Genomic DNA, 22,768 nt, shown 5'->3' with positions numbered 1-22,768 from the left:
CTTTAAATAAGACCCATTACTGAATCTTGAGACCCCTTGTGTCGCCCACATGGTCTCAACCAGCAGTCAAGTATACTACCGCAAGACAAATCATTCAAATTGACGAAATTGTGTAGCCCACAGTGAAGGTGAAAGGCAATTATCTTATTGGAGTTGACATGTTAGAAAATATTTGGATTGGTGGGGTTAATTAGATACAGACCAGCTTCCATCCCATCAATAATGTGGCACCTTTTAATAGAACATTACAATTACATTCTTCCAATACCTTCCTACAACAGAGGACTTTTAATCATTCTTATGTTTCAGTCAATAAAGACACACATGACGAAACAGTATGAATACTTTTTTTATTGTCTTTAAACTTGTGCATCAACTTCAAAGGGTAAACTGTGTGCACTCTATTTTCTTTTCACAAGTTCAAAATTAGTTAAGTGTTCTTAAGTTTTTTTTTAAATACATCTTTTTCCTTTTTAAAACCATTTACACACGATTGCTCAGCACTGGACTCTAGCAGTCTATCAGTAATCAGGGGTGTAGAATGATAAGCATCATCAGCCGTCTCCCTCCCTTCCTCTGTGTGTGTGTGTGTGTGTGTGTGTGTGTACACTGTATAGTTGCTCTAACCAGTATTATCAATACTCTTCTTTCATGTGAAGTAAAAATATCTTTCTTTAAATATGATTCCTTTACATGATAAAAAATAGTTTCTTTTTTTTTTTCTTCTTCTTCTCCATACACAACGTCACTGATGCTTGACCAGAATGTTCTGTCTCTCTACCGGAGAACAGTACTAATTGCTGTGAATCTGCTCCATGGAGAGTGGGTGCACCCTGCACTCGTGTGTGTGTGTGTGTGTTTTAAGTGTGTGTCAGCTTTGTCTAGTGTCTAAGAAAGCCTCCTGAAATACTGGTGTGGAGAACCCCCTCTCTGCCATGGATGACACTCTTCATGGAGCATTTTGTGTTGATAAAAATCATTACAAAATTTGATTCTCTTCGTACAAAAACACTTTTTTTTTTTCATAGAAATTGCATTTGCGCAAGTAAATGTGGGGCTTTGCTGCCAAAAAAAGAAAATAAAGCCACAGGAGTACAAAATGAAACTGGACACTTGATACTGCGCAAACGGAAAGAAACCGTGTATATACCCATACAGAGTTGAGGTGTATTTACTGCAGTAGTGAAAATCCAGTCCATAGAGATATAAATAATGAGTATCATAAATTAAACAATAAATACTTAGAATAAATAGAGTCTGTGTGTTGTGTGATTGCTGTGAATTTAGACATTCCAAGGTTCCGCCTCGTTGATATTAAGGGTGTGTGTACTTCCACAGAATCCTCCTCATATGACTACTGGCTGATACATGGACATCAACAGGTCACTACATTGCCCTACTCCTGCATTTTCTGCTTGAATTTTACCATATAATCTTAAATCTTAAAATCCCCCCACCCCCCACATTAAAGACAAAGTGTTAGTACTCTGAAACACAAATAAATGATATCACTTATTGCCTGATGGATGATATACAGTTTATCCATTTCTGATGTCAATCAATATCATATGCAACCAAGCAATGCCTCTCTGTACATTTTGGGAGCTGCCGAGGTCGTCATCGTTTTCGGGGCTTTGGGTTTCATTTAGTCAATAACTGCTGTGGTCACTCTCTTCGCAACTCTTGAAAATAAAACCAAACACATCCTGTACAGACGTTTCCCTCCACTCCCCTCCTTAGTTTGTTCACCCATCGTTATTGAGATGCTCTGGAGGCTGCTCAACCAGCCTCTTTTGAAGTGTGCGGTGAAAGACTCACTGAGCAGCCGCTGAGGATTATAGGCCCAATTTGTTTTTTGTATTTTTTATCATTGACCACTTCTATCCCAATTTAAATTTATTCCCAGACTACCTCTTCAACTCCTGGGTTTTGAAAATCCTTTGCCGCCTTGCCAAGGTGCTAAGAGCAATGAGGTAACTCACTGAAAATTTACCCAGGTTCAAGTTATTTCCACAGGAAATATTGTTGAATCTCTTATCCCTAGCTAATTTTTTAAAGAAACAAGAATGATATTTCCCCAATAAACACCCAAGCACCTCTGCTCTACCTTTGAAATAACCCAACTATCAGCCAAAGCAACCCGTTGCCCCACCCCCCCTTACCATTTACCCCTTCCCATTTCCCCAGTGTCTCTGCACAACTCCTCACTGCAAGAGTGAGGGTGAGAAAGTGATTGAGATTTTAGGCCATGGTCTCTTTCCCTGGCAGTCTGCGGTCGTTGAAAGTGTGCATGTTGATGACCTCCTCCGTTTTCACCATGACAGGTGGCTGGGGCTTGTGTTTGAGCCGGCGCTGGCACTTGAGGGAAACCCGCAGCTCGTCCACCACAGCACTGCAGAAGGACCTCTGCAGAGGGAAATAGGAAAAAAAGGAGAACAATAGGTTTCAGACTGCTTCCCCTGTCCAAATGTTATGGGCAAAAGAACAAGCCTGTTCTCATTGTAGGCAGCCTTGTTTTGTAGCCTTCCCAAATCACCACCCACCATCTAGGTGCAGAGCTGCCACAGGGGGAAATGGTGAAATATGCAGTGTAGCAGGCTGGGAATGGAGAAAATGCTTGATGGGAACAGAGAAAGGAGTAGGGTGGAGGGGGGTGCAGGTCCATAGGCTGTGTAGTAGTTTGTAAAGTGTAAAGGCATGGAATTACTTATCTTAGTGTCTGAATACAATAGTGGTGATTTATAGTAGTTGCTGTGCATGCAAGGCTTTTTATGTTTGATGCATTGTGTATTTTACATTTCACACATATTCTCAAAGTACTGTAACAATCTGTAACTTCCACTGAATTTTAGGAATACAGTTTATCATGAGTTACATATAGACCCTTTAAGCTTCCTTGTCTAACTTGACATTAATATTGGAAATAGCTGGTGTTTTTACATAATATCTTCTCGTCTCAGAGAAGGGCATGAATTTCCTACTTAAAAAGAGAAACTAGGTAAAATCTCACTATGGGACTGTTCTTTAACACTCAATGAGCATGTGACATCCAAATGCACAGATTTTACTGAGGTCACTGCACCAGCTGCATGGTCCAGAGTCTAAGTCTCTTTATTAATCATGGGTGTGTTTTGGGTTTTACACACACGCAATAAAGTGCCATTCCCTTTAAAAGCCGGAACCCTTATAATAACAATGAACCACACTGACTTCAGACAAGTACTTTGGTCAAAAGTAACTGCATCACTCTGACACTAGCAGAGACACTTTCCAGTGTTTGCAGCTGCTTAGTGGCTGGTTTAAGATAGAGCTCTCCAACAATGTTAGTTGGGCAGTGATACAGTGATTAAATTGTATAGTTAGAAAAAATAAATCAAATTTTATGACTTTTGACAGTAGCACAACTATTGGGTATTTTCTAAACTGCTGGTCTCTTGGATTTTGACCCTTGACCCTCACCCTGACAAGACTGTTTCTAGATGACTGAGAGAGGAGGTAACTCAGATAACTTCTCTTTACAACCCTGGTGAGCAGAAAGGTGTCTCTGAAGGCAACACGTCCAGCAATGAGGTGGATGGTTTTACAACAGCAGAAGAAAAGCAGGACCCTGCTGAGGGAGTTCACTGAGCTTCAGTGAGCTCCACGGTCAAATGTAAATCTGGTAGAACATATGTGATGTGGTATAAAATGTTTTTAATGCAGTCATGTCAACATGGAGCAGAATCTCAAAGGAAAGTTTCCAACATCTTGTGCAATCCATGCTATGAAGAATTGAGTCTGTTTTGAGGGCAAGGAGATAGTGTGAATCATCATGTGATCTTTCTTATTAATATATATTTTGATGAAATATGTGCAAAATATGTTTACTGCAAATCTTTAAAATACTATTACTGTCCTTCTTAACATTACTTCTTTCTAGACTATTCACACCAGATAACCAAACTAGGATCTGGTCAGGAAAACATTGTGGTCATGGTAAATAGAAGGTTAAAGTAACACTATTAACAAAGTTATGAAAGAGCAAATAATAACGCAGGTCCTTTGATGATAAAGGTAAATTCAGTTGTTTGGTGCAGAATGACCCAATGCCATCAGCTGCTTTTCTAATACATACAGTACAGATCATTCTCCCATTGTCTGTGTGTCATGGCAGCACTCCACTTTACAAGGCTTTTTGTTTAATAATAGTGTAATAATATGGCAACGGTATGATCCCAGCTGGCTTCACACCAACCAATGATGCCAGCTGTATTCAAAGGGGCCTAGTGATATGGGGCTGAAACCAGACCGCCGATGCCAAGTTCACCCTGAATTAGTGCAACTTTGCATATTTAAACTGCTTAAGAGATCAATGCACAAACCTGGTGGCCAACAATGTCCCCCTCTATTTTGCATTTGGAAAATGTTCCATTCAATTACAGTGTATCTACTGTTATTGCAGTTTTACTTGTGTTCATCCTCTTTCCAAATTGAATGTTGTTCGATTGCAACAAAGTAATTTTCCTTTGGGGATCGTTGAGGTTTTTCTGACAGTGAAATGCTGGATTTCTATGTGTCACCGAGTCATTGGTATGAGCGCAGAAACATTTCCACAGCAAAATAGAAAATTACACCTAAATAAGCAGAAGTCCAACTAGTAATTTTCTTTTCAGGGCTTGTACCATAACAGGGATATTTCATGCTTTGGATCGAGCACTTTTAGCTCAATTCAGTGTGCCACTATAATCTAAAGTCGAGGGACTCGAGGCTTGTTGAGATTTAAAAGCTTTGTCACTGAAGCATGGTAATAACATTGAAAGCACAGGTAGGTTCATTTGATACAAAATTTGCTGCAATAATACTGTACACACCACGAATCATCCTTCTATAGTAATAAATGAAAGCACCTTAAAAACACTTCAGAAACAAGGTCTGGAATAAAATATTCAGCAAAGCTAATGAACATAGATGAGAGGTCCTAAAAGTTCAACCATAAGCAAACAGGAGGGAAGACAACCAAAAAACCATCTTCAAATTAAATTACAGATATGTTGTTTGTCCATAAAATGACACATAAGTGATCCAATGCACTGATCAGTAGTACTGATCTAATACTAATTTTATTTGCCCTGAAAACTATAAAAAATTTACGTCAAAAAAATTTTAAGATATTAATTATAAAGTTTAATAACATGACAAGGGATGATGACTTGGTTAGATTTTGTGGTTTGGGTTAAACAATTACTCCATTAAGGTTATATAAGCTTTCTTGCCATGGTAACAGTAACAGCCAATAGGATACATTTATAGAAGGATCAACAGTAACTGTCAAATCAGGGAAATTAACAATGATCCTTTAGTGTAAAAATATTCTCGTAACCCATCTGTTCTCCATGAATTTCTCACTCTGCAATTTTCGTTGACTTGGTGCTCTTCAAGAAATCCTTTATTCGACAGTGAATGCAAATGGTTGTTAAACGTGTGGGTAAGTTCCAAAAGGAGCCTGTTTCAATTCTATCAAATTCTAGTGGAGAGTACACTGCTGACAAATCTCCATGCATAATGTGATGGATCACATTGGGAAAATAAGCTAAGTCTCCAGTGGGTTGTGTGCGTTCCAGCCCCATTTTGTAACTTAAATTGATCAGACAGCTGGATTTCCACAGCTGGATTTCCACAGTATTTCATTTAAATATTCCCCAGTGCAGTTTATCCACACACTGTGATTATCATGTAGCTGAACATCTGGACACCATGCCAAACAATATCACTGTATCAAGCCTGACTGGATAAGAACTACATGGATGTATAATAAATGCAAAGATTCATGCATAATTTGATTATTAAATGTATTCAAATACTGTATGACCCGTTAAACAAGTCATGACGCTGTGGCTGTGATGCTTCGACTCATTTTTGTACATTAGAAATATGAAATTGGGACAGATTTTAAAATGTTTTACTGACAAGGATCTCAGGATTGAGCATGGATACAATTTAAAAACAGTCTCTGGAAACTTTGTTTCCTTTAAATAGTGTGTGTCAATGGTTTTGCTAAATCTGTTCCACTGTAATTGCAGGGAGGTGGTAGAGGTTGATACTACAGCAATAAATCCTGAGCCTAGCTACCACAGGCCTCAAAAACAGTTTGGCTAATATTTGGGGTAATGGCTAATATTTGGGGTAATGGTTTTAATTAAGAGTTGGAAAGTTAAATACATACACTCCATTGTCTCTTTAAAGAGACAATATTTATTTAAACTTAACCAAGAGATTTCCATGGTGGCTGGTAGATCTCAGCTCAGTGCAACTTAAATGTAATAGGGTGTAAACTACGGTCACTTCAAAGTTGAATGTGCGACTGCATGTCTAACCAATACCTTGAAATATCACGCATGGCAAAAACAGGCCTCCACTTCTAGTTCTAAATCAGCTGACACCCTGCACATATTTTTGTTTATCCGGATAAAGTGAAACACAACCACTGCTGTCAATTTAAAAACATTTTCACTAACACTATGAGTGGAAAAATAAACCACAGTGGGTGGATTACTGAGCTAGTTTGTCCCTAAGAACTGTACTTCAGAGAGCTGGTGAATAAACAAAACCCTCACAAAGCCTAACAGAGCAGACGATTCATTAGAAGATGGTTTTCTACGCAAATGTCCCTCTTTAAATAGCTTCTAATTAAAGGTTCACTGTCTAGAATTCAGTGAAATCTAGTGGTGAAGTTATATGTTGCAGCTGAATACCCCTCACTCCAGTTGAGAGTTAAGAACAGAGGATGTCAAACCTTGTTAAGCCCTGTGAGACAAATTGTGATTTGTGAATATGGGCTAAACAGCAAAAATTTGATTGATTGATTATTGATCAGGACATTATTTCATATCCAAATCATGATCATTGACCATGATCAAGATTAGAGACACAAACTAAAGTTTCTATAGATTAATCAATCATCCATAATTATATGGTGTACATGTCACAAACACATCATTATGAAAAATAATTATTACAATATAAAATGGTCTCATTGGAGTATATTACATGCATTTCCCCATCTGCTTCTTTTCATTGTGAGACAGTTTTTGGTTCACCAGAATACCAAAGGAATAATACAAACAAAAACAGCCAGGGGCTCAGGCAACAAGCTCTTACCTGGTGTGATGGTCAGAGGAAATGGCGTGGATCGTCAGTGAGTTAGGACGTTAGGCAGATGAATGATGAGAAGGAACAACTGTGCACTGTGTGATGCACACGAACAGCCAATCACAAGACGCTAGTTCAAACTCGAATACACACGCCTCTGTAGAATAAAATCTATGAACAAACACGAACCGGCAGGCATCTCCACATGTTTAGCCACGATCTTAGTGAGCACAGTGGGTTTTAGGCCCATTGAATGGCATCACTTATTGCTGCACCTTGTTTGTCCTCACACTGGAATCCTGTCTCACTGCATGTACAGTTAGACCACTGCCTGGTCACATCCTGGCCTAACGTCAGATAAACTATCAGGATTATGTAGTTAAAATACAAAATAATAACCAGACGACATCACATTCGGAAAAAAAAGTGTAATTACAACATTACATTGTCAGGATTACATGACAAAATATGATAATGAAAATTAACTTTTAATACGATAAGCAATGTGGTTTACTAATGAGAAGCTGTGACTGTGTTGATGCTGAGTTCAGATGGTTCGGTTCAAGAAAAAACGCAGGATTTTCCTCCAGTCTTTGAAGAATCTGCAGCACTTAAGCTTAAAAAATATGCAACACTAGATGGTCTATGTCAAGTGCAGTTCTTGCAAATCATAAGAAAAAGTGCTACTGTCCTCAATGCTAAATCTGGGCCTTAAAGTCAAAATGCTAAATTTTGCCTCAACCATTTTCAGATTGTTTGATAATGATGGTTTTACTCCTATGCTAATGCACAAATGCTGAATATGCAATATGCAAAATGCAAATTTGTATTTGCACTTAAAATGTTATGAAATGTTTCAGAAGGGAAACATTTGGTGATGGTGAAATGCTTCGTTAAGCTCCTCTGGGGTGACAATATGTATTATATTAAACATGAAGGTTAACTGGTGACTCAATGTATGTTTGAATGTGAGCATAAATAGTTCTGTATCTCTATATGTGAGGCCTGTGATATGCTGGTGACCTGTGTGCCCCACCTCTTGTCAGCAGGGATTAGATCCTTTGTTTCTTCAACCCTCAATGGATGAGCAGTGTAGTTAATGGATGGATGGATGGACGTCTGCTGTTTGTGCAGCAAACAAGTGAAATGTCTACAACTATATATATATCATCACCAAAGACACCTCCCTTGCACCCTATATAGGGTGGTATGTCTTCCTCAAGCTTGGATCCTCTACCAGAGGCCTGGGACTTTTAGGGGTCTGCACAGTATCTAAGCTGTTCCTAGGAGTGAACTCTTCTGGACAGAGGCTTCAAATGTTGTACCTGACATCTGATGGAGCCACACTGCTCCCACTATCACATTGCATTTCACCTTTCTCTTTTTCTAGCTGTTCTTTCAGCCTCTCAATCTTCTCATGCTTCTTTTTCCTGGTGTAGTGTTTGCTGGGATTGCCACATCTATCACTAAAGTCATTTTCTGTTCTTTGTTCACCATCCAGTATGTCTGGTTGATTAGCCAGCAGGTGCTTGTCAGTCTGGAATCTGAAGTCCCACAGGGTCTTAGCTTTATGCTACTATGTGCTGGACTGTCCCAGGGATACAGCACAGCCTGCACCTTGGATCTTGTCTGCTGTGGTAGACCCCAGCCACCATTGATCTTGTGCATAGGGCCTGTTCTTGTGCTGCCATGATTACTGCCTCTGTGCATTTACATGCGGTGCAGGGGCCTTGTCCTTCCATGATGGTGCGTCTTCGCCCTTCTCCTCATCATCAACAGGTTTCTGCTGCCTGTCAACTTGTCCCTTGGGACAATCTTCCTGATGCAGTCCTGGATATTCATTGTCTCATCCTGGATTGTGGCTTTGACGCGCCCTAGCCCTTGGCCACCCTCCTTTTGCTCAGTATATAGCCTCAGGGTGCTGCACTTGGGCTGAAACCCTCCATGCATTGCGCTTGTGTAGTCAGAATGACATTCTGATGTCGATGCTGTAGTTTCTGGTGGTGTGGATCACTGAGTGGATGTCTTGCTCACTCCTTGCATACAGCCTGATGTAATCCATGTAGAGGAGGAGGCAGATCTTTGCTCCACTTCGAAATAGGAATCCGTAGCCACTCTTTGTGATGATCTGGCTCAGGGGATTCAGGCCTATGCAGAACAGCAGTGGGGACAGAGCATCTGCTTGGTATGCCCAATTGATAGGGACCTGTGCAATGGGCTTTGTGTTGGCATCTAGAGTTAATCTCCACAGCCCCATGGAGTTCTTGATGAAGGTTCTTAGTGTCCTGTTGATGTTGCACGTTTCCAAGCATTTAGGTATCGATGTGTATCAAGTCATAGACTTTCTTGTAATTAGTCCAGGCGGTGCACAGATTGGTGTGTCTGACTCTGCAATCTCGAGCGATGATATGTATATATTCACACTTTTCTGAAAGTATAACTGGTGATTGTCTGACCCACCGAAAAAGACTTATTTATCAAAGCTACTGATTCCCCTGCTCCCTGTAAAATGTAATGCCATGGCAGTGTTCTCATCAGTAACAACCATATAGCTCCAGGCTCTGGGGAACATTGGGCCCACTCTGCTCACCCACAGGGGACACATTGCCATCACGGCTGCCTGCTGGTGGCATGCTGGATTGATGGCGGCTGCTTGGGGTCATTGGATTACAGAGTTTTTATGATGCTCAACAATCAGCCGCAGCTGTATTGCTGCAGGTCATCGTGAGGAAGGGCCTGCTCACTTTGAGGAGAATGGTGAGGTTGTAAATCTGACACTGAGTGCAGACATCAAAAGGAAAAAGCGGCATTCAACCCATGTAATTATTTATGCAGGTCCAACTGTACAAATGAATGATGGTTAATAAAACTGCATTTCATGAGGACATTCCCAAGGGAACATTATTGGTTTAATCTCTTCGATATGGATGCTATGTGTGCAGTAATCCAAAAGTAATCAGTAGATTATATATGTAGATGTTTAGCAACTACCTCTTAATCTGGAATGGGCTTAGTTTAAAGGGAACATTGTTGGTCTGCTCTTCAAAGTCCAAAAGATAAAAGTTCCACACCAGTGAGAGTGAAATAATGGGCTGTGTTCAGCCTGAATGGAGGAGGAGCAGCTGTGAGGCTGTGATGCAGATGGTATAGGGCACCGCTGCACATATAATCCTCCGTTGATTGTGCGTCTGTGGGCCCTGCGGGCAGTAAATGTGTAGCTGCTTTGAGTTTTTGTTTAATCTGTAGATCCCCTGAGCTGCCGTCCACCTTTGGTGCAGCGCAGCTTTCATTTTGCTTTGTGAATGACGTGTTCTAACTGTCGTCCTCCCTTTGCATACCATGTCTGTGCACATGTCCACATGCATGTGAGTGGTGAATACTTTTCTTACGTATGAAAAGACCCAAAATGATCACTGCAAGTGGACTACCTGATCACTATAATCATGGCATTTAAATGGCATTTGTACAGGAATTATTCCACCCCAGGTTTTTCGATTCATATGAACAGTTGATGAGTATATCCTTGATCATTATATCTGGTTTCCACTGTATAACTGTATATTTGTTCCTACTATGACAAACACTGTTAACTTGTCGTACATTATAAATAGAATGTACGCAGCCACAACCAAGTGGTGATGGCAGAATTAAGGGGAATATGTAATGAATGAAATCCATGTGTAAAAAAAGATTTACATATTTTTTTTGTGATTCCCAAGCTTCAGTTTAACTCATAATTCTTTCAGCTTTTGACAGTTTTCTCCTCCATCGTGAGAGAATCAGAGAGAACCACCTGAGGGTGACTGTTTCATTATGTGTAATAATGCAATATTTAAAAAAGGATTTCAACAAGATGATAAAAAAAAAAAAGCATTAGGGATGACAGAATTGAAAAGATCAGTATGAAAAATGTGCATCAGTGCAAACTCCTTCTGGCATGTGATGATCCACAAACAAGTTGGTGTTTTGGTTTCAACACAGTCATAAGGAATAAATTGGAAAAGTGGGACAACCAGAAACAAAGTGTGCGCTTGGAAATAAACAACATTATCAGACTCATCTGCTTTGTGAATGTGACCTTTCAAGAAACTATGTGGTGCAAGGGGTGAAATGACATGCTTCTTTTTTTGACCCATGGCAGATCGGAGTGACATGTAACCCTCAATAGCCAAAAAAAAATGCAGGGATATATAGTTTTGTACTTTTTCTGATTCTGAGCTTATACTTTCATTCAGCATTAAGTGTTATACATCATATGATTCATTGGAACCTACACTTTCTTTCTAGTGCACTGCAAAGTCACAGAATTACAGGGATGTGAGCATAACATATCTGACATCAGATCCTTGACTACCTCCATAGTCAACCAGGGCTTTATTTTCCTTCTGTTGTATTTAGATGTTTTGGAACTCCATGTAATGTAAGGTACAAATACACCTTTTCCTCAACAAGGTACACCTCATTGACCTCTGGGTTATGACACTTGGGGGCACAATTCAAACCACCAAAGAACTTGTCGTACACTCAGGTTCTTATCAACATGAGGCAAAGTGCAAGAAAGTTTCCTCTCCATCGAGACAACTTTCTGCTCTGCTGCTGTATCATGTGTTTGCACATGTGGTACATCAGCATTTGTTGCATCTAAGCTTTATGCAACAGTATTAAGATATTTTTGTGAGCTGCTAATTGGACACAACACAGGTTGACTGATGACCATATAAGGTCTCTGGTTCAAAACACTATGTGAAATCAAATTTCTGGTGGGAAGACAAAAAAAACTCACCAGACAACACTTGGGCCTCAACTTACCTACAACCTACAACTGGAAGAGTCACACAAAATCCAGATTCAAATGCTTCTTGACACACAGTGGACGAGACAAACAGCCTAGCAGCGGCCTCCTAATGCCAAAGCTTTTACAGGAGCCACGATAACAACCGCATATTCCCACAAACCTGCAGAGTTCCTGCTGGGTTTCTGGCCAGCAGAAGGCATACCTGCCCCTACCCCGCCTGCTTTCCCCAGTATGTGACTGCAGACCTGTCACACTCACATTTGGTGGGATTCAAAGTTAAAGGGACACTCTCAAAACAAATAAAACCTCCTGCATGTTATCTACACGTGCCAACCAGGTGGCAGAAAAAAATCCGTGTTGGAGTTTCCAAACCCAAATGGTATGACTATGTACTTAAGGAAATGATCAGGGGTGACAAAAGCTAGATGAGCTGAACATGTAACATGTATTCCAACATAGCAAAGCTCTTATTTGTTCAAGGTAGATTTAAATACGATCCAGGAAGTCCAGTGGGGTAACATGTTAAGGCTTTCCCAAAGCTGTCATGGCAGCAACTTTTTATCTTGTGTCAAGACTATCAAGAGGATGATGTTGTGTGTTACAATGTAATCTGCCTGGAGTGAAGCCTCGCATGCATTGAATTGGCTTGCTGTCCTCTTCCTTGTTACTGGCGCTACTGAGATGAAGCTCTTTCACCGAATCGGTTTATGCCTCAGAAGGAGCTCTGCCTCCCAAAATCTTTCTAGAATAAAATAAAAAACTCCAATCTGCCATGTAACAGAGACCAACTACCTGAATCATCAGACTTTCCCTTTGTGCACAGACATCTCTACGTGTGCATCCATATGCATGCATGCGTGCATGTTTGTGTGTGCGTGTGTGTGTGTGTGTGCTGATGAGATGGTTTCCTCACAAACAGCTGGCGGTCCCTGCACCCCGAGAGCCAGGTTAGTCTGCGGCAGCCTCAGCAGCAGGCAGGAAGAGAGGGAAAAGCAGCAGGAGGAGGAGGAGCGGGAGGAGAAGGAGAGGGAGAAGGAAGCGGAGGAGGGGCTGAGGGGAGGAAGCAAGGGACAGAAGAGGAGAGAAAGGAGCAGGAGGCAGAGGAGGAGAGGGAGGAAGGGGACAACCATGGTAATCATGGAAATCTAACAGACTAGAATGGGGGTGACAGAGAAATGAGCTGAAAGGCGATGAGGTGTGTGATTTAGTCCAAAATCATTTTTCTGAAAGATTTAACTAAAATTAGTGTGAGTAATTTTCTTATCCTAACTTGTACTTAACACACTGTCTCTTTTGGGGCTGATATTCATATCTCTATATCACAGTGACAACTTTACTCAGGCAGATATTTGAGAAAACCTCTTATAGCGGAAAATCAGGTCCTGACTATTATTAAAATCACATAATTACTATTTTATAATCACTTGGCACAAAACACAGGATCACAACACAAACAAACACAGCTCCTTCAAAAGTGAAAACGTACAAGTTATATCAACAAAAAGTAAATAAAATGCATATTAATTTGATGACATCTTATAAATGTGCTCTGACATTAACAAAAAGTTTGTTGGGTGAACAAGCTTGCATGTTTTTTTTTTGGGGGGGGGGGTCCAGCCTTTAATGCCTGTACCTTACAGTTTTAGTATTTACTTAAATGTGATAACAATTATACGCCACAGTCCTGGCAACAGGAGCAGCGCTGCACTTAAGTGTCATCTGAGCCTGGCTGAGCAGACGATCAAGGATGATTTATTTTTAAAATTCATTGATTTCTTTTGTGTTTGGAAAAATACAATTTCATACCTATATACTACTGACCCTGGATTAAAATTTTGTAGAGCTCCATCTTTTGTTTTTGTGTTTCAAGCAAGCTCATGTGTTGCAGTGGGTCACCTCCTGTTATTCGGTTAGTCACCTACTCTTAGTCACCTTTCTTTACGCACCTACACTCCTGACAATCAGTGTTTGTGGCAGCCTTGGAGATGTTTTTACATTTTCTGCAGTTTATGGAAGCTAACTATTTATAGGTTACTTGTACTAAGTAAGTGTTAGTTCCCAGAGCTCCTTCTGTACTTGGTACAGGCAAACAGAAGTGATCTCTCATCATATGTCTGTGGATCTGAACAGCTTCTCTCTCAAAATAAGTAAGTTAGCAGTGATGATGGAATGTACTGAAATAATGTGAAGGGAACACAGAAGAAAAACAGAAAATGAGGGAAAGAGGTTTCATATGCTTGGTAGATAAATCAAAATGACCAGCCTACAGAGGTCTGTGGTTTGTAAAGTTATCAAATGTTTATTCATATTTTTATTAAAATTATTAACAAGTGTATTTTTTTCTGACAGTGCTTGATGTATTGCAACATGTTTGGTAAATGCAGTAATCTCAAAAACACATACTTACGGTGTTAACATGTCTCTTTAACCATTAAACACTATTAATAGTTCCTCTAATGTATCAGAGGGTGAATGGCTCACTATATAAATGACTAGCTGCTACTTTTGCTTCTTTCTAATGTAAAAGAAAAGAAGTAATTATAAAATGCAAATTGCTGGATGTGCACTGTCAAGCATGTGAAACACAACAAAAAGATGCTTAGCACCACATTTTTCAACTTGACACTTGCAGCATCATGGTGAGAAAACACCTCCCATATTGGAAAAAAGTTGGTGGTATTCAATTATATGAGAAGTTGGCAGCAATAAAAGCAAAATATAGGGTTGATTCGCAAAATGAAAGAAAAAATATATGGGTCATTTTCACTGATAAGCCTGGTGCAAATTAGCACTGGACTGTGAGATCCACTGGCTAAACATACAATGCATCACTCAAGTCTTGAGTTGGTTGGACGCCTATCTGTACCTTCACCATTGTTTATTTCCCCAAAACCATCAACTCTCTCTTATCTAACCTTATCACATAAAAATACAAACATTTAGAACACTTGTCGAAATGTTCATTACAAATGTATAGTCAATATCAACCTTGTTTCCGCTTATAAAACTTTACAAATGACCGACCAGTGTTCCTTAAATTCACAATGAAATTATCTGTGAGATAAATCAATACACATCACTGATCACTGCCTGCTTTTACTGCCTCATTTGGCCAGCTCATTATAGTGGCAGATTTTATATTCCAGATAAGATGCTATTTATCTTGACTGAAAAGAAAAGGCAGTCATTTGATATTTGCTTTCAGAGCCCCCAATTTGTTTTTTTTGTGTAAATTATAAACAAGAATTTGAAATGAATTCAATTATTCATTTTTATTCATTAAAGTAATTTATGTCCAAATATTTTGAGCTACTGCTGTTGGATGACATTGATGTATAAGTGGGAACTGTAGTTGTCTCTGGGGTTACAGGTTTCCTCTGGTTCAACGCTCCTGATTGGTCATGTTTGGATTTTTCTACTCTCAGTGGTTTGCAGGGGAAGAGGACAGATCTAGAACTTTGAAGGCTAGCAGACTGTCCATAATGCAGATTTCAGTGGATGTATCAAACTAGCAGTACTGTTGTGTTTGCCCATTGTGGTTATCACTGACAGGCATGTACGGCTTTCTTTAGGATGGGCTGGTCTTGAGACAGGAGCTGATGTGCATCATTGAACATGTTTGAACTGTGAGCAGGTTTAGTTATGGAGTTACGGAGTTGCATCAAAGCGTAAGAGATTTCACTTTCACCGACCGCCATCAGAGTCTGGAGACCCACTCACCCAGAAATTAAACTTCCTTTAAACTGCTGATAACCCACTTCAAAGATTTAATTAATCTAGGTTTCAGTGGAGAGCTGTGCTCGATCATAGCCTAAATACTTTTTCACAAGTGTTTTCAGTCAACAAAAAAAGTTCACGAATCAGCACGTACTAGCCAAGGGCAGATTCATTATGGCCTTCAAACACCAGCATTAGTTGAACCCTGTGTTGTACCAGTCAAGTGATTCTATTTTGTCTAAATTCTGAGGAAAAGGAAATAACTGTGCAGTCCCAAGCAAACAAGTGACAAGTGTGTCAATGATTGTTCTCCAACCAAAGGCATGTTCACATGGCAGAGTGCAGAACACATGACAGGAGTGGTATTTGTGCATAAAATAGAGTGCAAGCATTCCAATGTCAGCACAAGTGATATGTTGTAATTTAAATAGAGAAGCCTTGAGTCTGTAAAATAAATAGATTAATAATAAAAACCCTGGCCTCTACCTGCGTGGTCTCTGCTGGTATTCATGGTGTCTATTTATTTAGCTTGTCATGAATAGATGAATAACGTTGTGTGGGAGGTGGAGCGGTGCCAGTATGGACCTCATAGTGTCTTATCTTATATATGCTCCATGAGAACTGGGTAGAAGCATATATTACAGTTGAAGTTAAGGTTGGGGAAATTGTGAATGTCATATTTGAACTTTTTTTAAAGAAAAACAACAAAAAACTATTGGTGGGAATATTAATAATCGGAATATGCTGTATCTTACCAGTAAAAAGTGTGTATTCATGAATTATTAGATAAATTTGCTTCAGAATGTAGAAATTCACAATTCCCCCCAAATTGAGGTTGAAACAACCTCAATTTCTTGAGGTTCCTGGTAAACAGCTTTTTGAATATTTGGTGTCATATAGCCTCCATAAGAATATAGTGGATGAAACTTATTGTCCGAGACGAATGAGTAATAAATAATTTTTCCTTTATACCATTAGTAAATTTGTAAAATGGTACGAGCTGAAAATCATTAGATGTCGTCTCCACAGAGATATAGTTTGATCAGCTGTAACCCTGCTAACAAGAAGCTATTTTAGGGTAGTTAAATTCTCTTTGCAATTTTTTATTTTTTTTTTGTTCCACAATCTTACTTAATAAAAGCACATGAACCAACCACAATAAGAAGAATGACTTCCCAGCTCAGAAAACTGGATAATCCAAGGAGCGTATGAATGCAGCATTCATTTAGATCACCAATGCCAACATGACCTGCACCGACCGAAGGAAATAACCAGTGGATGTACACATATGAAAATTGATGTCAGTGTTTTCTTCCTGTGGTGTTTAGTGAATTGAGGGCCCTGCAATGTCTGTCCAAGAGGCAATAAGGCTGCCAGCGGTCGCCTCCATAATGTAACATGTAATGTACCCCAGGTAATAAGAATATAAAGAGCACATTGTGTACCTCTTGAGCACACTGCAGCGTTAATGCCAGAAGTACATCACCCCTGACAATAATATAAGCAACGACTGATGTACCCCAAGCAGTTTTGTTACCCACGATATGAGTGCAGACTCAAGAAGACTGGCAGGGTTGATGTTTACTCATCTTTTATTTAGCTTCTTCCTCTAATTTGATTTGCCCATTATGTATCATTATCTTATTATTTTTTAAATTGATCTTATTGTGCATGTTTGTTGTATGTGCACACATAATATCATATGTCCAGAGTTAACAGAGGTATTTTGGTGACATTGGATGTATTGTATGAGTGCTGTTATTGCTCTAAATTCTTTCAGCCCAGATTCAAAGAAACTAATTTTAATTGTTTAATTGTTTTTAATTGTTCATTTAACTTAGATTTTAAAGGTCCAGTGTGTAGGATTTCGTGACACCTAGTGGTGAAGTTGCATGTTGCAGCTGAATACCCCTCACCTCACCCTCCCCTTCCAAGCATGAAAGAGAACCTCATGGTAGCCTTCAGCTGTCCTACAACTCGAAAGGTGTTTAGTTTGTCTAGTCTGGACAACTAAAATACATGGCTCATTCTAGGCTAAAGAAAACAGCAGTTTGTACAATCTATATGATTACACACAAGTTAAAACATCACTAGGATTAATATATATTTGATTTCTGGAAGTAGATTCCTTCTATATAACAATACAGTTAAACAAGTACAATTTTACTTTACTTTTTACTTGTTGGGATTTCAAGGGATTTGTTGATGATGATACACCTTCCATGCAACTTTAAACAATCTCTAAATACAATATTGTGTGCCATCTTCATTGTGTACTAGAATTATGAATCATAAATCCAGCTTAAAATAACAGCAGGATATTTTCTTCCGATAATTTGAGGCTCAGTAAAAGTATTCCATTAAATAATTCTGTTTTTAATTAGTGATTTATTCTTTTCATCTTTTGATGAAGAATTTCCATGAGTTGAAATCGGGTTAGCTACTCATCATGGCCTTGTTTCAGCCTGGGGCATGTTTGCCTGTTCATGTAATTCAATGCTGTGTAGGAGGCAGAATGACTGCGAGTCATGGACACATTTCAGCAGGTAAATAGGAATGTGATGAAGTATTTTTATTAACCCTGGTTACCAAGGCCTTAACACTCATCATTGTGCTTTCGAAGCATGTTTTCAGTATGAATGTGTGTTTATATTATGTCTTCATAATACTATATCTATGTGCATTCAAACCTGTGTATTAACATGTGTGTGTGTGTGTCGTCCCTTCATAAAATGACATGGGCCGCTGGGCCATGTTAAAACATTGTTTGATCAACACAATCAAATGTTGAAGGAAACTGTCTCAGTAAGTCCAGGAATTTAATTTGAAAAAAAAATAGATGTTTCCCTTTTTAAAGAAACATCAAAAATGTAAATTTTATTCCAACAATAATGTACAGTTTCTTCTCTCTGTACTTTGTGGCATAATGTCGCTCTGTTCCTTTCATAACACTCTTCTCTATTAAATGTCTGCTTTTACAATAATTGTGGTGATAAAACTACATATATTAGAAGTGTGTCATCGTCATAGTCATGTTATTTATATTAGCTTCAGGCTAACAGCTTTAATGCAATAATGCTAGCATCTATCTAACATTAGACTGATGACATAGAAATGACAATTTCTGCCATTTTTACTGTTTAGGAAAAGTTTATCCTTCATTGTACAAAAATGTGACATAAAAAGTTTAATAATTACACATAGATTTACCATGTTACATATATAATACAAACTATGCTATATAAAGTTAAAGAGTTATTTGCTTCACAGCACGTACTTATGTAATAATCCATGTGTATACAGTTGCAGCTTCATATAGCCTTAAGCAGACCTTGGGTAAAGTAGTAAACACTTTAGAAATGATTGGCAGATGGTTAAGTCTGCATCAGAAATAATACAAGCTTCAGCCACAGCATCAATTGAATGTACTCATATTTTGTATAGTGTTCTACAATGAGTTGTTGAACATAACCAATGAGATTAGATCTCAATTGCTGACACCCCAGGCACATGTACTCAAGGAGTAATTGCATTGTTTCCATTTATAGTTATTTGTACATACAGTCGCCCTGCAGTATTTCTCCAATGGTGCAGGTGATTATATCAGCAACTATACAGTGTCACATTGTTTGCTGGGAAGCTCCAGTCAAACAAAAGTCTTGTGTTGTGTAACTGCACTGATCTAGAAAAGCTCCTGTACATGTGAGCTGAATGAGGATAGTTGCAGTAAAGGCAGGATGACAGTTTGCAGAGTGGAAATGGACAGTGGAAGTGATTGGGGGAGGTGCGGGTTAGTGGATGTGGCTGCTGAAGACGTGGGTCATGCACCAGAGCAAACATTTGCAGTGCAAGTGTTCATGGTCCAACTGTATATTACTACCAGCACTCCAATCATGTTCCCATTCCCTCAGGAGTGTCAGAAAGAAAAACACAATTCAGTGGTTTTGGGAAGTTTTAGATCATGTTAGATTACAATAGAAAAGCAAAGTTTCTGGAGTTTCACTTGAGGTCATTTGTGATGGTGGTTAAAGTCTAGCTTGGATCCATGGTGACAGCAGAATTCCTCACGTTTCTTATCTCGTTGTCGCCATTGGGCCTATGTGAATAAATGCAAAGAAACCAAACCTTATCTTACTGCATATGAAATAGCACTGTCATTATAGTGAGTTTCCACAAATTGCCCAAAAAGGTTATCCATTTAATCTATTTATTAGAAAGTATAAAAATAACTATATTTGGCATATATGTTGTTTCATTTTGTTAACATTTATATATCTTTTCGTCTTTGCCATGAGACTATCTTCCATGGCAAACGTGGTTATGGTAAGAAATTCTGCTATCATTGTTTTAAATAACAAAGCAAAGATGACTGTCAGAGGTGTTTCTTACCTTTTCAAGTTGTGCATTCTGTTTGGACTTGTAGATGAACTCCCCCACAGCCACAAACACGGAGAGGACAAGTCCGGCGGCGAGGACGATGAAGATCCCTCCGATGTTCTGCACTCCGAGGGCGCTGGCCTCCTTACTCTCCTCTTCTGGACAGCCATTTCCTCTCCACCACTTCTCCTTCATCATGTGCAGCTTCCCTTCCTCCTGAAGCTGCAGGATGGCAATAGTGATCTTATCTCTGTACGGAGAGCCTGAAGGACCAAAAGACGAGGTCAGCGTGAGCAACCAACATGACCAGATCAGTGCCTTTATCTTGCCTGTAACAACATGGCTTGTTAGCGTTACTGAATGCTGACTCCGATGGTTAATCAAAGTTTGAGCATTGACTGCATAACCCATGGTTATATTTTAAGCAGCAATTAAAGTAGACTGCTGTTTGTTTCTCTTGTGAAATTGACTTTTATCCTTAACTGTTCCACAAACATTCCTGTGCATTTGTTTTTGTAACCATGGTCACAAAGGTCTTTGTATGTTGTCCTTGGGTACAATATTTAATAAACATAATATATATAATCATTTTGTTGATGACGATTTAAATTTGTTGGAAAAAAAACCTCCTTAAACTTAACAATGACCAAACAGAAAGTCTATGGCCAGTTCTAATTCTTCTTCTTGGAAGCCATTTAAAAAAATACCAAGCCAGTGGTTGTTGTTGAAATGTGGGTGTTGTATTTGATTCAGCTGTTCCGATGAACACTGCTTTCAATTTAAGATTATTTAAAAAATTGAATAATTCACAGTATGAAACCAGACTTATACAGATTTATCCATGCTGTGATTTTTTTCACTAGATTTCTGTAATGCCTTCTTTACAAGTATTGCTCTGGATTCCCTCCATCACCATCATCTTTCAAAAATGTTTAGTGTCCCTTTAGCTACTTATTGGTATTTGGCTTTATATGTCCCATATTTTCCAGCTGAGTCTGTAATTTATGAAAAAAGTTTTGATAACATCTGTCCAGAAATTGGAGCAAAGAAGGAGGCATTGCACATTTAAAAATTAAGCTATTTAAGCTTATAAAGTACTAAAGTTACATTTTAAATTTAAGCTAATACGAAGCTTTAAATCATCCACTGAATCCTCATCTAAATTTTTACATGAACCCTTACTGTCCTCAAAGGCCTCTCAGGTTTAATTTTAGCTATAATAGTCCCTCAGTTCTGGAACATACTTATACTTGGCTGATGTGCCATCAGGTCCGGTAGCACTTCCAGTGTTTTCCAGGCCTTTCTCTCGTATGCATATGATGTTATCCAATATTTATCCGATAGTTTGGTTAAAGGCCAAATACCGCCGTTATAAATACCTTCATTATTGTTTTCTACCATAAACATTTCATGTTTTCTGGTTTCTAGTCTCTTTACTGAGTATTGGAGAATTTCATTCAAAATCCCCTTAATGTTTCAGTAGCCTACACACTAATGGTAATCTTAGACATTAGCATTAATATTTGACAATGTTAGACATGCACAATGGAAAAGGTGGAATGAAGATAGTAATGTTATGTCAGTGTTCCCATTAGCCCAACAACATTAAAACCTAAAATACATCAATGGGGACTCATAGCTCTATTCATTCTACCTCTATAGTGTTCTAATTAAAACCAGTTGCCACGCTTAATCCGTGCTAATGTTTTAACTGTGGGCCCTTTCCCAGGCTTAATAAGTGAACATTCCCAAAGCACGCTTCGTAATGTTCCCTTCTGCCCATGTGACATGTCTGCAGAGCGCCCAATGACTTCTCCCCTTTTCGGTTTTCCCAGCAACACCTGCACCTTTAATCCTGCCGTTCTCCACTCAGATAAAGCACTCCAGCACCTTCCCCTGCTCTGCTGATCAAAACCAGTCACACGTTGAGATCCCTGATTAAACCTGAAGGGTAAAGACTTGTAAGAAAAAATCACACTCCACAAACCTCCCTGTGGTACAGCCTATATGCTGCAAGCAGGATTTACATGCTGCTAGACTAATTTAAAAAAAAAGAAAAAAGAAAGAAAGAAAAAAAACAACTAATAACACATATTATCACAAACACTTAAAATGAACCCTCCCTTGAGCACTGAGAGGAAAACATGTTCAGATTAGAAAACATTATCATTGTGTAGCTCTGGTGGAGCAGCAGTCTGTGATTAGTAGTTAGTATGCAGCACCAGTTAGCTACCATATTATTTAGTGGCCCCAACAGACTCTCTAAAAAATGACAATAATAAAGTGCAGTCCCGTGTTGGAGCTTTGAGCTGCAGCTCTCAGCCTGGTGGTGGTGTGGCTGCAGTCACAAGGCCGTGTTCACACGCTTAAATATCTCCTCTGTCCTTCATCTCTCCTAAAGGGCTCGGTATCGGACTCTTTATTTCAGAGCAAGCCGCCAAGCGTGTTTCAAAAGCATCTATCACCATGGTGATGGTGAATGTGAATTGTGCTCCGGTCCTTGTTATTCACTGTCATCTAGAGTAGGTGCATTCCCTTCAGCTCCGGAGTGGAACAATAAGCCAACGTGTGTCAGATAAATCACTCGCTACAACAAGAAACAGGCAGCCTTGAAACTGGGCCCACTCTGCCTGATCAAAACAAATGTGCAGGATGAAAATGATTACTGAGTCATACAGTCAAGACCTGTGCTGCGCTGTGCCAGCCGTGTTTTTGGCAAAAGTCTAATGCCACCTGACCGACTGACTGTTG

At 39.2% G+C, this 22,768-nt stretch overlaps 1 protein-coding gene across 5 annotated transcripts in view; it reads right to left on the bottom strand.

Annotated features, from left to right (window-relative positions):
- Positions 1 to 327: 327 nt before the first annotated feature.
- grik2 (glutamate receptor, ionotropic, kainate 2) overlaps positions 328 to 22,768 on the bottom strand; it is a 214,171-nt gene continuing 191,730 nt past the window's right edge. The window contains exons 16-18 of one of the 5 annotated variants that reach the window (XM_020091417.2): positions 20,030 to 20,280; positions 19,709 to 19,736; positions 328 to 2,406 (exon numbers count right to left, since the gene is read on the bottom strand). In XM_020091417.2, coding sequence (XP_019946976.2) covers positions 2,159 to 2,406; positions 19,709 to 19,736; positions 20,030 to 20,280 — 527 coding nt within the window. In that variant the 3' untranslated portion in view covers positions 328 to 2,158. Of the gene's footprint in view, positions 2,407 to 12,836; positions 12,974 to 19,582; positions 19,737 to 20,029; positions 20,281 to 22,768 lie in introns of those variants that run through there. The other 4 variants (XM_069537206.1, XM_069537204.1, XM_020091418.2 and 1 more) reach the window with 4 other exon arrangements.

This window comes from Paralichthys olivaceus, chromosome 13 (genome assembly GCF_024713975.1).
Source record: "Paralichthys olivaceus isolate ysfri-2021 chromosome 13, ASM2471397v2, whole genome shotgun sequence".
Classification (NCBI taxonomy): domain Eukaryota; kingdom Metazoa; phylum Chordata; class Actinopteri; order Pleuronectiformes; family Paralichthyidae; genus Paralichthys; species Paralichthys olivaceus.
Note: the sequence above shows the minus strand (reverse complement) of the source record. Positions and strands in the feature narration are given on the sequence as shown.